This window comes from Taudactylus pleione, unplaced genomic scaffold, assembly GCF_031769625.1.
Source record: "Taudactylus pleione unplaced genomic scaffold, aTauple2 ptg000656l, whole genome shotgun sequence".
Lineage (NCBI taxonomy): Eukaryota > Metazoa > Chordata > Amphibia > Anura > Myobatrachidae > Taudactylus > Taudactylus pleione.
In genome coordinates, this window is record NW_028285058.1 from 1,306,215 (window position 1) to 1,319,319 (window position 13,105).

The window sequence follows — 13,105 nt, forward strand, 5'->3', positions numbered from 1 at the left end:
TATTGCTCCCGCAGGAACCAGACTATAGAGACGGACCCGGCAAAGCAGTACTTGGTTTGTATCAAACAATATCATGTTTGGGTTTTAGTTGTCCTTAAAATATCTTGATAGCAAGATGAGGGGGAAGAGACAATGCTGGATTAAATAGGGTGGCTGCCCAGGGAGACCCACATATAGCTCACCAGCATGGGGAGAACTGTGGCATAATGTGAACTGGGGGCTCTAGTCTACAGTGTGTTTTGGACACATTTATGGTGCAGGGAGTATTTGCAAGTTATACATTTTAATAACTGCCAGTATAACATATTGATCATTTTATGGTGGGGGCCCCCACAAATTAGTTGCCCTGGGGCCCCCACAAACCTTAATTCAGCCCTAGGAAGAGGCATCCATTCATGTCCCAGACAGATGTGGATATGAGACTGGCAATCCAGCACCATGCTCAGAGGCAGCTCTTCATATGCCAGCACTGTGCGCAACTTTGTGGGCAAATTATAAATCCAAATGCAAATTTATCTTGACATTGATGCCAACATGCTAAGCTAACACACTGTGAACTTTCCATGTCCTTTCTATGCTAAAGTCTATAGCCCTATCTTATAGACAGGTTTGCACTGAATCCAAGCATGTAAGTAGACATTGTGTAACCTCATGCCAATAATTGTGGACCAAGTAAACAAAACCTTTCCTCTGCAGCCCCATAAACTGTGCCATGTGTCACTCTCCAGGCTCGGACTGAGGCCAGGGAAACCGCCCTATATTATGAGTCACACAAGAATTCATTAAGAAGTAACTTCATGGGCCTTTCATATCACAAGATCACCAACCAAGTTATTACGGAGTATTGTGTATTTATGGCACAATGTGTGCACTTCATAAAAAATATTATTTTCATCTCTACAAGGAGCAATGGTAACTAAATATACTAGCGGGCTATGGCTGCATATACCAGCCCAGAACTGGGCATCTCCTGACCTATATGTACTGTATGTGGTATGTGTGATGGGAAAGGTCTGTGGTACTCCAGACAGTTCCATGCTGGATACGGGCTGCGTTATAGACAGGTGAAGAGGTGGTAGTGGAAGACGGAACAAAAATGCAAAGAATGTGACCCTGTAAGGTCAGAAAGAGAGGATCCTATGCTGGGTAAACATACTGCACTGGGAAAATTACACTCGTCCACCACTCTGACTCCCACACCAGTGCTAACTGGTAATTGAAAGTGTAATGGTTTTGTGATCACAAGTATGTCAGTTTAGTGTTCTGTGTATAGGTTAAGCATATGACATTACAGTAGCTTTCAGTTCCTGGTATAGAAAAGCTTGTATTCATGTTCAGGGATGTTGAATAGGCAGCTACCACATTAATCAGCACACGGATGTATATATACACACAGCTAGAAAAGGCCATCATTGTATACACACAATGTATACAATACCGAATAACAGATTCTCTACACTGGTCAGGGGCGCAGGTACCGCATAAGGGGAATTCCAGCAGAAGAAACTGCACACAGCACGGCTACAGTATTGGAGGAGCATGCATGGTGGTACGGACAAGGGGCCTTTACACGTTGTGATGCCCCCATTACAGAAGCCATACACATCAACAAACGTCTGCAACAAATATTCAATGAACAGTCCGTTTCCGGTCATGTAATGCCAAAGGCCTTATTTAGACCTTCATTTGTCATAAAATATAGTATATACCACCCCCTCTTGCAAGATGCATGGAAGAAGAGTCATCAAGCAGGATGCACACAGAGCGTGGAGGGGAGAAGCACCCAGCAGGATGCACACAGAGCGTGGAGGGGAGAAGCACCCAGCAGGATGCACACAGAGCGTGGAGGGGAGAAGCACCCAGCAGGATGCACACAGAGCGTGGAGGGGAGAAGCACCCAGCAGGATGCACACAGAGCGTGGAGGGGAGAAGCACCCAGCAGGATGCACACAGCGCGTGGAGGGGAGAAGCACCCAGCAGGATGCACACAGCGCGTGGAGGGGAGAAGCACCCAGCAGGATGCACACAGCGCGTGGAGGGGAGAAGCACCCAGCAGGATGCACACAGAGCATGGAGGGGAAAAGCACAGAGCATGGAGGGGAAAAGCACAGAGCATGGAGGGGAGAAGCACAGAGCATGGAGGGGAGAAGCACAGAGCATGGAGGGGGGAAGCACAGAGCATGGAGGGGGGAAGCACAGAGCATGGAGGGTAGAATCAGGTTGGAAATGCATTCTCTGAAGATATGGAGCCTAAACAGGGCTACACAGAGATGTTTCTGTATTTACCAGCACTACACCCCTAAGCACAAGGGTGAGACTTACAAAATGATGCCGTAATGCTTAGCGAAATATTCCATTTCTCTAGAATACACAATAACTTTTTATTAAAATGCATATTCCTCAATCAGTGACACTGGGGCAACTTACCAAATATTTGAGCAAATGTGCAAATAAATTCTCTAAAGTGCGAGAAAGAATTTCAAGGAGTAAGAAGAAAGAGTAATAGGAATTTATAAACAAGGTGACAATTAAGAAGCTGGAATTTTCTTTTTTTTTTTTTTTTTTTTTTTTTTTTTAAAGGAGCTGTAGATGTGGTTTGGTTAGAGCAAGGACATTTACAGATCCAGCCAGTATACAGAAGGTCTATGGACAGGAAACCGGGGAGAGGATTAATGGAGGCATGATATAGGATGTTTGACATCAGGAATAATAAACAAAGCAAAAATACTCCAGGGTATTGCGGTATTCCAGCTAGTGTCTGAAAGGCCTTAAATCACCCACACACAGTGGCGGCATCCATTTTGTGGGCTGAACCAGTTTACAGCCTGTTTGCCGGGAACCGGTGATCATACAGAGGCACTGCCCAATATTCACAAGATACTACAGATTTCCTTTCACCCATGTCACTTCGGGCCACAGTATGGGTTCATTCACTGTTGCTTAACAATGGTATCTGGTGTCGGCCCCATTTACACGCATGCTGCAAACAAAAAGCAGCAAATATAAAAGCCAGACGGTCAAGTCTGAGGTAAAAATAAACAGAAGTGTTTAAATGTCACAGGTGATGCTTTCTGTCCCATTTGTTCAACAAGTCTTTGTACTGAACCAATGTATTTTTCTATATTTAAAAAAAAAAAAAAACCCTCAAAATAGGGTGACAAATAATAAACGCTAGACACATATGGCAATGATATGCACAGCCGCTGTTCATCACCAGTACTCTTAATAGAGAAAAGATGTGGGGGCTTATGTAATAGGTTGCGAGCTGCAGTTGCTGTGGGAACTCCTGCTAGTTAAAGCGGCAATCATTTTAAAGGCAAAACCAGCTTGGTTTTGCCTTTAAAATAATTGCCGCTTTAAATATACGGGAAGACTCGCCGTAGTTCCCGCAGCGGCTGCAGCTTGCAACCTATTACATAAGCCCCTGATCTTAACACACCACAAAATACTTCTATGCTCATTTGGTCTATTTTACCAGTTGCAAGTTGCGCAGAATTTAGGGGGCTCCTCCCCCTTCTTCAGGCGCACCGCACACCCTGAACCCATATTATACTTACCACTCCGGAGTCCCACGTTGCCGTCAGTGCTGTAAAAACACCTGGAAAATGGCCACCGTGGCCATTTTCTCTGTGTTTTGCGCATACGCAGTATGGAAAACACAGAGAAAATGGCTGCAGTGGCCATTTTCCGGGTGACCTACGCATGCGCTGTAGACTCTGGGCACACTCTAGTGCACAGAGTATCAGTGCGGCACTGCGCTCAGTGCGCTGACGGCCGCCGGACTGAGAGGAAGGGGCCCGGGACGGAGATTGCACACGGGCCTCCTCCTCTATTGAAACTCCCCTGAGTATATACTTAGAATTAATGTTAATATACAGGGCTGGGCTCAGTGACATGGGAACTTAGGCAAATTACCTCAGAAAGTTCTATGTTATTTACTTTTTCCTAATCAACATAATGAAATGTGGCAGCACTGACATTTATTGAACGTAAAGTACAATTTCCCTGTGCTTCTGATCACATGCATTACTATACCCCTTTTCCACCAAAATCCTGGGTCGAATCTGAGATTTTGAACAGTGGGCCAACCTGGGTTGGACCCGGCTTCAGACACTGTTTCCACTGCACTTCAACCCGGGTTATTCCCGGGTCGGCCCTGTTTCCACTGAACCCGGGTCAGCCCTGTAAAACCCTATAGATGTCATTAAAAATTTACTTTTTTGAGGCACACAAAGAGCAGGTAACAAAATGGCCTCAGAAGCTGCAATCACCATCTAGAAATGTTACCTGGGTCGCCTAACCCGGGTAGGGTTCGTTTCCACTGCCATGGAACACGGGTCCTACCAGTGTTCAACCCTGGTCGAGACCTGGGTAGGATTGCCGGGTAAATTGATCAGCGTTATTTTTTTGGGAGCCGTTTCCCCTGCAGCCTGACCCGGGTAGACCCGACAACAACCTGGGTTTTTTGGGGCAGTGGAAAAGGGGAGAGGGAGAGAAGCTCTCCAAGTATAGGCAGCTACTCTAGAGGTCTTTAACTCTTTCATGAGCAAAGTTGGCAGTGATCTGATAATATGTAACAATTCTGCTGCAATAAAGCCAAACTGAGATTATTATATTATGAGTGTTTAAAGGCACGTTAGATTGCATTTGTTTTTTTGCTAGAGAAGACCATTTACATTGCAGGACAGAATGGTTTGTTGTGACGGAGGGCGGATTGGAGGGGGCCCGCATGTTCCCTGCAGATAGCAGATTTTGTTCAGCTATCCCTGATGCAGTATACTATATAGGTTTTACAGGACATTTAAAGAAAAACGCAATTGATAGCAATCAATAAGTAGAGTGTTTTCTCATTAACACTTCGCAGGAAGTAGTATATAGACTTTTTCTAGAAAAACATGTCATCTGATCCTTCTGGCCTGTTGCTACAGAAATTCCTGATTTAACCATTACTGTCTTTCACACCCTGACACGCTTTATCCGCTGCACAGATCACTAAAATACAAATAGATGAGACGGATACACACAGCAAACAGGCACACCAATGCAAATAGACAACATGAAATAAAAAAAAATAAAAAAAACCACAGATCATGCTGGATTTGCCAAGAAGCAAATAATGTGAGCGGCCACAGGAACCTCAGAATCTGGGAACGCCTGTCTGCCAACCACAATAGCGGCATGCATCGCTTCTCAGGAACAACCATCTCTGGTTCCTCATTCCGCCAAACCACGAGGATTCATCTGGTGAGTAATTCCTGAGATCACTTCCTGCCAGCTTCAACTGCTGATTGGGGGAGGGGGGTTTCGGGGGACACAATCATATCTTACAAACGAAAACTTTAGCACAGGCATAGGATATATGTATTTGGTATGTTGGCTGTGGTTCCATGTTATATGGAACACATTTATTTAATTCAATGGTTCAATGTGCAGAGGAGTTGCTGTAACCATTAGCAACCACATTCTACCTGTCATTTTACCTATGCAGATCAGAAAATGAAAGCACACGTCTGACTGGTTGCTATCGTCAACAGATTATTAACCCCTACAGCTTGCGGCATTCTAAACAAGGAAAGGGGGTCTGACGTCACAAAGTACGGAAGTCATCTTCAAAAGGGGAGGAGTTCCCCATCACATGGAACCAAACAGCAAAAGGCTCACGAAGTGTGAGATAAAAAGGGGCTTAGCCAACTGGAACCCAAGCAAATTACAGAGTATATAGCAAATAAGGATGATTGTCCTTGTCATGGTAAAATAACTCTATTGTCGTGCGTTTTCTAGCTGCTACAATTAGAAAAAGAATAAGCTGCCACAGGCTTTTGTTACAGGCCTAGACCTGTCTCAGTTGTCTAAGAAAAGGTGTGTAACCCCTTCATCACTGCAATTCAACAGTGTCCATAACGTCAGCTTTTACTGAATATAGGGGGAAATGTATCAAGCTTTCTAAAGAGTGGAGAAGAGAAAAAGTGGAGAAGTTACCCATAGTAACCAATCAGCTCCTACCTATCATTTTATAGAATGCACTTGATAAATGCTAGCAAGAAGCTGATTGGTTGCTATGGAGGCTAGATCTACCCCCTTTACTCCACCGATAAAGGCATAGGATCAAATACGATGGAGGGACGTATCCCAGACCACAGCCTGTAAATATTCCTAGCTATAAGGTTTAAACTATATTGTATATATTATATGATTTTACGTATACAAGTGTTTGACTTGAAGGCAGCTTAGTGATGCAGTGGTTATCACTGCCGCCTCACAATCCTGGGATCATGAGCTCACTTCCACAGCATACCCTGTGTGGAGTTTGTATGTACTGCAGTTCCCTCCCAGGCTCCAAAAAAAAAAAAAAAAGTCTCTCTGCAGCGCTGCGTAATTGGTGGCACTATAGAAATAAATGATAATCACTATAATAATAATTGGTTACTTTGACCTTCTTACTTCCAGAATAATTTCTGAATGGGAAGTGATATGGGAAGTGATTGAAGCATTCAGTCAGTAAGCAGGGAAATTGTTTTACAATGTTCTAAAGCTGGCCATACACCGGGCGATTGTTGTGCAAAGCAGAAAATGTGAATGGAGTTCACCAGCTGCACACTGAGCACCCAGGGCCATTTCTAAGGGCGGGCGAGCCGTGCAATCACACGGGGCGCCCTCACCCCTGGCTGGCTACTGGCAAGGACCAGGAAGACCAGGGGCAGATAGGGCCGCCGGGCCAGTTCCCACTGGGCCGGTCCCTTTTGTGGCCGATAGCCGCTCAGCCCGCCCCTTCACTGACTGACACCAGGTGGCGGGAGGAGGCGCAGGTGCATTTTGACTGTTTGCACTGGGAGCCAGATTGTCTAGACACAGCCCTGGGCGCACCATTTACCTGCAGTCATCCATACCCCTGTCCATGTCGGCTGGTCTACTGTGCAGTGTGTGTCCAGCATTATAGCAGAGCATACTAACCAGGGGTAGGCAACAATCGGGACTCCAGCTGCTGTTCAACTACCGACCCCAGAATGTGCTGCCACAGATTAAGCACGCCATAACAGTAAAACTGTGACAGGGGCATGTTGTGTCTAGTAACGCACATGGTATGCCCCTGTACTAAGGCATTAGTAGCTTCAAACTAAAACCTCTCTAAAGTAAAACAACATTTCATGAAAAAGCACATTTGTAAGGCAGGTAGATGCACCAAGAATTATTATTGTCTTGTGCACCAGGTACATGCCTGCACTAAGTGTATACTTCCCCATAGAGACCAATAGACTCTACTTCACTTGTCATACAAACTATGCCATCCCAACTGTGTTTACTCACTTAATCCAGACATTGTGCTATATTGGTGACATTAATGCTATATACACATACACACACACACACACACGCTATAGGACGGACAAATATGCTGTATATTTTGGGTGGAGGCTCTCCTTGCTCATGCCCTTACTGTGTCCTTTTATACAGATTACTGATAACGCATGCAAGGTGGCGGCTGATACTGCAGTAGGTATTGCATCAGAATTAAGCCTCCTTCCTAGACTCCTTAAATAGGTATGACAGGGGCAGATTGGCACAGACTTTATTAGGTGAAGTGATAAACAGTACAACAAGCTACTCAGGTCATTGTTACCATGTGGCCGAGGACCTTGGCACACCTGGAAGGGGCACAGAGCAAGTCAGTCCCACAGCACTGCTGCCCGATCGGGAACACGCAGAGCCGGAATCTTACCCAACCAGACTAGGAAGAAAGCAAATAAACACTGAGCCAAGATCAGCTCTCCACCCTGAATCCTGTCAGAGAGATGAAAAGCACGTTCTGTGCCAATACCCAACCACACGCCTGCTCATTACATGACGACAGCCCTCAATTGATGCACACGCCCAACCCCTGGGGTGAAACCATGCTCTGCTCTTCCGAAATCACAGCTAGAAAATGCTCATTTCTCAGGAGTGCATCATTTCCATCATACGCTTTGCTTCCTACTATACTTCTTCCCATATTACTGCTCATGCTGCTTACTAGCTCACCTAGTAATGCTAAGTATGATCATGTCCTAAACCTCTGAACTCCAACCACTCCCCAGACTGAATCACGTTGTCGTCGTCCCCTCGTAAAATACCTTTTGTTTCTTATATATTGTTTACACACCCAGCCCATTATACCCCACAACCTGCACCCATTATACCGTAAACTGGGCCTGATTCAGACCCGGTCGCAAGCGCTGAGCGCTCGCAACCAGGTCGATGGTGGCCCACAGCGCATGCGCACGACGGAGCCAGCTCCGTCGTGCGCATGCACGAAACCTGGCTAGCGACGGGCAATCTGTCGCTCCGGGTCTCGCACCAAAGGGGGCGAGCTGTCGATGTTGAGTGACAGCTCGCTCCGTTTGGTGGGCGGGACGGGGGGGGGGGGGGGCTTGCCCAAACGGAGGCGTTCCCGTTTGGGGCGGCCCCACTGACATCACGAGTGATGTCAGTGGAGAGCTTCCGGCTCTGTTGGAGCCGAAAGCTCTCTGGGGCTTGCGATGAACGAGACCCTACCACAAGGGTCTCGTCGCAAGCCCGATGGTCGCGATTGTCTTTGACCATCATCCTGGTCACCCACAGCTATGCAAGCGGCCAGGAGGCCGCACACACACAAAAAAAAAAAACGCCCAGATTCAGAGCGAGCGTTCTTTCAGAGCGTCCGGGTCTGAATCAGGGCCACTGTTCCTCTATAATAAGGACTAGCCAACCTATTGGAGCATACACACGGTCAGATTTTTCTTCAGATCTGAACGATAACGATTTAAAAAATCGTTCATATCTGAAGGAAAATCTGACATATCTGTCAGATGAACGATTTGAACGATGCGTGTTCCCGATGGTCAGATAACGATATCTGACATCTGATGTGTTTGCAGTCAGACTTGGACGATTCCATTCATTTTAATGCAGTCAAAAATCGTTCATCTGACAGCTCTGACAAATCTGACGTGTGTATGCTCCATAAGGCCTGGTACACATCAGAACGATGCCGACATATCGCACCGTGTGTACACACTGTCATAATGATAACAGTCGACCTAGCGTTTTTAGTGTTTGAGCCCAAAAGACTGACCTGTACGGTCGACATTGTGACCGAAAACATAATGACCATGTCGACATTTTCACTGTCGACATTCAGACCATGACAACATAAGGAGTACATACAGTTTCTGTAATACAGAGTAAGCATTCCCAGTAACATGTATTTTGGCATTTGCATAGTGCTTCAATAAAACAGACCAGCACTAAACATGTACAGTCACTGGGCTCTCGTTCCTCACATGAAGAAAGGAAGCTCTGTATGAGGCACCAGATCTAGGTATGAACAGGTTGTGTGTGACAAGAGTTGCTCAGTCAACTACATCATTTAACATTCATCAAAACTTCTAAAAGAGGACAAGTGGAGGTGTTGTCCATATCAACCAATCAAATTATAGCTGTCATTTTATAGAATTCTCAATCCCCATATTGTCTCATGACCTCCCTTTACCAAAGGCTACATACCGATTGCCCCACTCATCCCTCCTTTAATGTTGCCCACACCATCTTTCTTCTTACACCCAATAAAAATCCAGAGTTGGTCTCTTCCTATAGGTCCATCACTTTTCTTAACCAGGACTACAGAATTGTGGTCTAGATTTTAGCGAATTGGCTTCAGTCGATCCTTCCCTCCCTCCCAACTCTAACGCAATTTGACTTCAGCCATGGTACTGCGATGTGCGACTTGCTGTGGCCGCTCTTCTGGAAGCCTCTCGACCCCCAACTTCCCCTCCCTCATTCTTCTCAGCTTAAACGCGGAAAAGGCTTTTGATTCAGTGTCTTGGCCTCATCTTCTTGCCAATATTTCTTAGAGGGCGTTTGGGCCTACTTTTTCCCCGTTTTATTAGTTTCTCCAGACCTCTCCCTGCTGCATGCTTAATGTCAATGGTTCCCTTTGAGGGGAGATAACCAGGTTTCGGGGCACCCGTCAGGGCTGTCCACCCTCCCCTTTATTTTTCAACTAAGACCTCAAGCCTCTTCGCATTTTCCAATCCTTGTAGTCCTTCCGAGGTATAGCCTTGGGCAGCATCACCACTAAACTCATTTTCCTTGCCAAAAGATCTTCTGCTACATATCTCTGACCCAGTCACTAGAGCATTGATTTTCTTTACTCCTTTAACACGCGGTCCCTTATTAGATCCTTTTTGATGGAAAATATGAGATATGGTAAGAACTTACCCTTGTTATCTCTATTTCTACAAAGTCCATAGGGTTCCACAGGATACCTTGGGGTATAGGCGATGGCGGCAGACATCCAGGCACCACAGAGTTAAATTTTCAGCCTCCCAGGATGCACTGGGGTCCCTCTCCTATACCCCGCCCCCGAGCCTCAGGCCACTCAGTTTCGTAACAAGCCATAGGCCGGAGCAGGAGCAAAAAAGAGAGAGAAGACAGTCTGGAACACACAAGAATCACATTCTCACCAGAAGGAGACGGAGAAACCGGTGACCAGATCAAAGCCCATCTGCAGTACAGGTGCGACAGGGCGGGAGTCCTGTGGAACCCTATGGACTTCGTAGAAATAGAGATAACAAGGGTAAGTTCTTACCATATCTCATATTTTCTACTTCAGGGTCCATAGGGTATCCACAGGATACCTTGGGGATGTCCCAAAGCAGTATCCTTTAAGGGTGGGGACGCTCCTGTGCTGTAAGGAGAATCCGCTGCCGAAAGGAAGCATCCTGAGAGGTGAAGGTATCAAATGCATAATACCTTACTAAAAACATGGACAGATGAACACGTGGCTGCCAATCACCGCTGAAGCGCCACGTCGAGCTGTCCACGAAGGACCCACAGTGGAAGAGCTTTAATAGAGGATGGAACAGGAAGACCTGTGAATCCTGCCAAAGTTAGCGTAGTGGCAGGCCAACCCTTTTTTTTATGGAAACCAGAAAGGACAAAACCGAGAGTCTGATTTCCTAAATGGACTGGTACGGTCAACTTAAATTCTTAGCGCCCGTACCACAGCCAAATAGGCCTCACCAGCAGACAGGACTGGGGAAGTAAAGGCAAGCACTGCCCTGTTCCTAGGAAAGATGAGAAAAAGGGAGGTCTACATGACAGAGCCTCCCATTCTGAGATCCTACTGGCCAAATTAAGAGCCAGAAGGAATACAGTCCTAGCCGTAAGCCATTTGAAATCCACTGAGCCCAGTGGATCAAATGGTCCTCAGAGAGCCCTAAGGACCACAGCCAAATCCCAAGGAGCCACAGGTGGAACAAAGGGATGCTGAATATAACGTACACCCTGCACAAAGGTGCGGACATCAGGAAGAGTAGCAATCCTACACTGAAACCATACTAACAGGGCAGAAACCTGCACCTTGAGGTAAGCAAGGCGAAGACCGTTATCTAAGCCCACCTGTAGGAAAGCCAACCTCTGGATATCCGGAATACCCGAGGAGCCTAGCCTCTAGGGCGACACCTGAAAGAAAGTATACCATACCTAATGGTAAATTCTTGCAGATAAAAACTTCCGAGCTCTTAGCATGGACAGAGCCCCTGTTAACTATAGAGCTGGAAAAACTCCTAGACCTTAAGAGGGCAGTCTCCACCACAGACAACCCAGGTCTGGGTATCAGCCAGGATCCTGAGACAACAGGTCCGGGCGTAGAGGCAACAGCTTCGGAGTGTTAACTGAGAGGCTCCGAAGATCTGAGTAATAGTGCCATCTGGCCTACGCTGGAGCTATCAGCAGGAGCGTGCCTCCTTCTTGCTATTACTGGAGGAAGAAGGGATAACGGAGGGACGAGGTACACAACTTGGAAGGTCCACTGGACCTACCTACGTCTATCAGAAGAGTCTCATCTCTGAAAGGCTCCACTTGTTCACCAGAAGATTGAACACCTCCTGATAAAGAGGACATTTCCCTGAATGCACGTCTTGACGGCTGAGAAAGCCTGCTTTCCATCTGAGGATTCCTGAATGAACACTGCCGATGACGGCAGGGATATAGCCTTCCACCCAAGCCAGAATTCGGGACGCCACTGTTAGTGTCGCCTAACTTCGGGAACCTCCTAGGTGGTTTACTTAAGCCATCATGATGGCGTTGTCAGACTGTACCTGCACGGTATTTCCGTGGAGGACCTGTCCTGCATGCTGGAGAACCCTGAATCCTGCTCAGAGTTCTCAGATGTTTATGGGAAGCGCAAAAACTACTGGTGTCCACCTGCCCTGGAACAAGTGTGGACCCGTCATGCTCCCCAGCCATGGATACTGGCGTCCGTCGTCAGAAGGACCCTGTCCGCAATCCCAAAGGGGGTGCCCCTTGTTTAGGCGAGCTTTCTGCAGCCACCAGGCCAGAGAGAGACAAACCTCCGGGGAAAGCCTATTGACTTTATCCTATGGGGCAACCCATCCCATCCGGAGAGGATCAAGTTCTTTAGAGTGAAGCTGGGTACTCTCCACCATGTCGAACAGCGACATCCTGGAACCCAGGAACTACATTGCCAAGTGAATAGACACTCGGCGACTCTGCAGGCAACTGCGTACCTTTGCCTGTAATGCAGAGATCTTTTCCTCAATCACAAAGATCCTCAGATGTTGGGATATGGAGCATCCTCTGTGAAGAATCAGAGAGGACCATTTCCAGTTTATCAGTCAGCCCTAACGTAGCAACACAGATATTGTCCGTTGCATATGGCACTGAAGTATCTCTGGAGACCGTGGTAACAACAGGAGGTCACTCGGATAGGGTAACAAGCGGACCCCCTGCATCCGCAGGTGGGCTGCCATAACTACCATGACCCTGGTAAACCGTGAGGCGCGGAGGCCAGACCAAGGGGCAATGCCAGAAACTGGAAATGCTTATCGACCACTGCAAACCTGAGGAAAACACTGGTGTGCTAAGAAAAGAGGGATATTCAGGTAGTCACCCTGAATATATCCAACACCACCACAAAATTCCCAGGCTCCATTGAATGATGGAATGCAGGGTCCCCCTCCCGAACCGAGGAACCCTTAAGAATTTGTTGAAGGATTCGAACTTGGGAATGTCCTGGTAAGACCCATTGGGTGTCTGTACCAGAAAGAGGATGGAGTAATACCTCGTT

The 13,105-nt window shown here is 46.9% G+C and overlaps 1 protein-coding gene across 3 annotated transcripts in view; it reads right to left on the bottom strand.

Moving 5' to 3' along the window:
* NIBAN2 (niban apoptosis regulator 2) overlaps positions 1-13,105 on the bottom strand; it is a 76,290-nt gene that overhangs the window by 41,814 nt on the left and 21,371 nt on the right. Inside the window, exon 1 of one of the 3 annotated variants that reach the window (XM_088455443.1) lies at positions 6,872-6,906. The exons of 1 other annotated variant lie outside the window; for it this stretch is intronic. In XM_088455443.1, coding sequence (XP_088311569.1) covers positions 6,872-6,881 — 10 coding nt within the window. In that variant the 5' untranslated portion in view covers positions 6,882-6,906. Of the gene's footprint in view, positions 1-5,082; positions 5,136-6,871; positions 6,907-13,105 lie in introns of those variants that run through there. One more of the 3 variants, XM_088455442.1, reaches the window with a different exon arrangement.